Source organism: Ovis aries, chromosome 15 (assembly GCF_016772045.2).
Source record: "Ovis aries strain OAR_USU_Benz2616 breed Rambouillet chromosome 15, ARS-UI_Ramb_v3.0, whole genome shotgun sequence".
Lineage (NCBI taxonomy): Eukaryota > Metazoa > Chordata > Mammalia > Artiodactyla > Bovidae > Ovis > Ovis aries.
Window position 1 is genome coordinate 78,109,008 of NC_056068.1, and position 3,590 is coordinate 78,112,597.

The window sequence follows — 3,590 nt, forward strand, 5'->3', positions numbered from 1 at the left end:
ATGTAATTTGCAATGCCAGATGTAAAATGAATGGGATTTGCTAAAAGACAAATTGATGAGACTGAGTTCTGAAAAAGGCAATTTTCAGCCACTGTATTTTCTTTTAGGAGATATACACATTTTTCCTAATGTAGGTAAATGGATTCTAATGTATTGATGCAGTTCTGAGAATTACAATATCAAGATCTCTGTGTATTAGTAATCACACCTATTATTGACAAGGTCCTTATAAATGACTTCTAATGTTAAGAGAAGAACTGCACTGACTGGATATAAATTAGACATCCAGGCTATCTCTGGGACTCTGAGCAGTAGTCACCAATCTTTGTACTCTCTATTTCTCCTGTAAAAGAGGACTATAATACTGCCTACCTCATAGAATTTAAATTAAATAATGCAGGAAACATACTTAACACAGAGCTTGTAGGTCATAGGGAATGATTAACCTAATTTAGTACCTGTTATTTTTACACCCTGTTGCCTTTCTTTATAAACACACACACACATTTCTAGAGCTTTTTATTCTTTCTGCTATTTCTGATGGAAAAGTACTTCACGGAAGCTTTCTTGTTGAAGATGAGAGGAAAAGATCCTTTCCTTCTTTTGATACCGCTGAAGATGCTCCTCTGTGAAGTTCAAACAGCACGTTTAGTCCAAGGACAAGGACCTAGGCTGAATATTTGCCCAATGAAATCAGAAGAGGGGCAGTGTAATTTTGAGGAACATATAATGTGGCATCAAGAGACCTATGTTCTATCCAGCACTCACCACTGATTAGCTGAGACATTCCTACACTTCACTGACCTCACCTAACAAAAGATTATCTTCTTAATACTCATGGGCTTATTCTTATCTCCCTCACTGAATTGTGGTGAGGTTTAGATACGATAATAGGTGCAGTGATACATTGAGAGTATTGCAGTACTGTATAAAAATGCCAGGCTTTTGCTTATTGAGTATTGAGTCCCTGTCCCAGTGGAAACTGAGTGGATCTGAGCATGACTAGACTTCTTGTACCCTGGTGTCTGTAAGAATGGAACCAGATCCTGCCACCCTACCCTGAAGCTGTGCTCAGTAGACCTTCAACATCATTAGCACAAGTGCTGAGATATTTTGATCTTCTGTTTTAAGTTTTAAAAAAGATTTATGTTAATTCAGTTCAATTGCTTCGGTTCAATTCAGTTCAGTCACTCAGTCGTGTCCGACTCTTGTGACCCCATGAATCGCAGCACGCCAGACCTCCCTGTCCATAATCAACTCCCGGAGTTCACCCAAACTCATGTGCATCGAGTCGGTGATGCCATCCAGCCATCTCATCCTCTGTCGTCCCTTCTCCTTCTGCCCACAATCCCTCCCAGCATCAGGGTCTTTTCCAATGAGTCAACTTTTGCATGAGGCGGCCAAAGTATTGGAGTTTCAGGCTCAGCATCAGTCCTTCCAATGAACACCCAGGACTGATTTCCTTTAGGATGGACTGGTTGGATCTCCTTGTAGTCCAAGGGACTCTCGAGTCTTCGCCAACACCACAGTTCAAAAGCATCAATTCTTCGGTGCTCAGCTTTCTTCATAGTCGAATTCTCACATCCATACTGTTGCTTAGTCATGTCTGATTGTTTGCAACATGGACTGCAGCACACCAGGCCCCTGTCCATCACCAACTCCTGGAGCTTGCTCCAACACATGCCCATTGAGTCAGTGATGCCATCCAACCATCTCCTCCTCTGTCATCCACTTTTCGTCCTGCCTTCAATCTTTCCAGCCTCAGGGTCTTTTCCAATGAGTCATTTCTTCGCATCAGGTGGCCAAAGTATTGGCATTTCAGCTTCACCATGAGTCTTTTCTGTCCATGGAAAGTTCTAGGCAAAAGTAAGAGAGTGGGTTACCATTTCTTTCTCCAGGGATCTTCCCACCCAAGGATCGAGCCTGAAGCTCCTGTATTGGCAAGCTCATTTACCATACAGCCAGCAGGGAAGCCCAACTGTTGTGCATTCATCTGACCAAACAGGATGTTCTATGTTTTCTCTTATTGCAGCTCAAATGGTCAGATATATGAAAGAGATGCAAACCAGGAATCAAACAGAAGTGACAGAATTTATTCTCTTAGGACTCTCAGACAATCCAGAGCTACAGGTCGTCCTCTTTGGATTATTTCTGTTGATCTATATGGCAACCGCAAGGGTAATTTGGGCATGATTGTGTTAATTAAGATGGACCCTTGTCTCCACACCCCCATGTACTTTTTTCTCAGCAGTCTCTCCTTTGTTGACGCCTCTTACTCTTCTTCTGTCACTCCTAAGATGCTGGTGAACCTAGTGGCGGAGAGGAAGGCCATTTCTTTTAATGGTGTGCTGCCCAGTTCTATTTCTTTGGCTCCTTCCTGGGGACTGAGTGTTTCTTGTTAGCTATGATGGCATATGACCGCTACGTAGCCATTTGGAACCCTTTGCTGTATCCAGTTCTCATGTCTGGGAGAATTTGCTTCTTGCTAGCAGCTACCTCGCTCCTCGCAGGTTTTGGAAATGCAGCCACACAGGAATGACTTTCAAGTTGTCCTTTGTGGCTCCAATAAGATCAATCATTTCTACTGTGATACACCACCCTGCTCAAACTCTCTTGCTCTGATACCCGCATCAACGGCATCGTGATCATGGCTTTTCCAGCGTTATTGTCATCGGCTGTGTTATGATCATCCTCACTTCCTACCTGTGCATCCTCGTTGCCGTCTTGAGGATGCCCTCCTTGGAGGGCAGGCACAGAGCCTTCTCCACCTGTGCTCTCACCTCATGGCTGTCACCATATTCTTTGGGACGATTCTCTTCATGTACTTGCGTCCTACGACTAGCTACTCAATGGAGCAGGACAAGATTGTCTCTGTCTTTTATACCGTAGTGATCCCTATGCTAAACCTCATCTACAGTTTGAAAAATAAGGATGTGAAAGGGGCCTTAAAGAAGATCTTACAGCAACAGATACTGTGAAGCCATGTTACATATCACCCTATTATGTGGAATAAGAATGTTTTCATGTTAATTGTATTGTCTAATTGCTTGAACTGTTTTTCTGTGTTAACGTATATTGTTTAAAATGAGATGTATTCTTAATTTCCTGGTGTCCTAAATGTGTATTTATTAGCCTATAGTATGAATCAATGCAATGAAGGAAGGCAGTGTCTGGTAAAAAAAAATATATCAAAATGCTTGGAATTAGCTGACCTAGATTTAAATCTCAATTTCCATATTGAGACCTTTCACTTTAATTATATATATATATATATATATATATATATATATATATATATATTATATATGACTTTGATTGGATCTTTGAAAATAGACTCTGAGACAGATATTTGTATTTAGGAAATTTATTGGAGAGTGTTCCCAGGAACAATACTGATAAAGAAGTAAGGGAAATAGGATTGGGTAGAAGAAACTAAGTTGTGATGAAATTGCAACAGAGTATTCAGCCAGTTCCACTTGGAGATCTGGAGTTGAGATTATCCTTCTCAGAGATGTTTCAAATTTGAACAGGTATTTATACCTCCATAATAACCTGCTTTAGATATGGGTCACCCACTGGAAGCGGTCTAA

The 3,590-nt window shown here is 41.2% G+C and overlaps 1 protein-coding gene across 1 annotated transcript; it reads left to right on the top strand.

Moving 5' to 3' along the window:
* Window positions 1–2,037: 2,037 nt before the first annotated feature.
* LOC101104008 (olfactory receptor 5AP2) lies at window positions 2,038–2,978 on the top strand. Its single transcript, XM_004016478.5, is given in 8 exon segments — window positions 2,038–2,164; window positions 2,167–2,340; window positions 2,343–2,522; window positions 2,525–2,551; window positions 2,554–2,598; window positions 2,601–2,648; window positions 2,651–2,770; window positions 2,773–2,978. Coding segments are annotated over 8 exon segments (927 nt in total).
* Window positions 2,979–3,590: the final 612 nt, after the last annotated feature.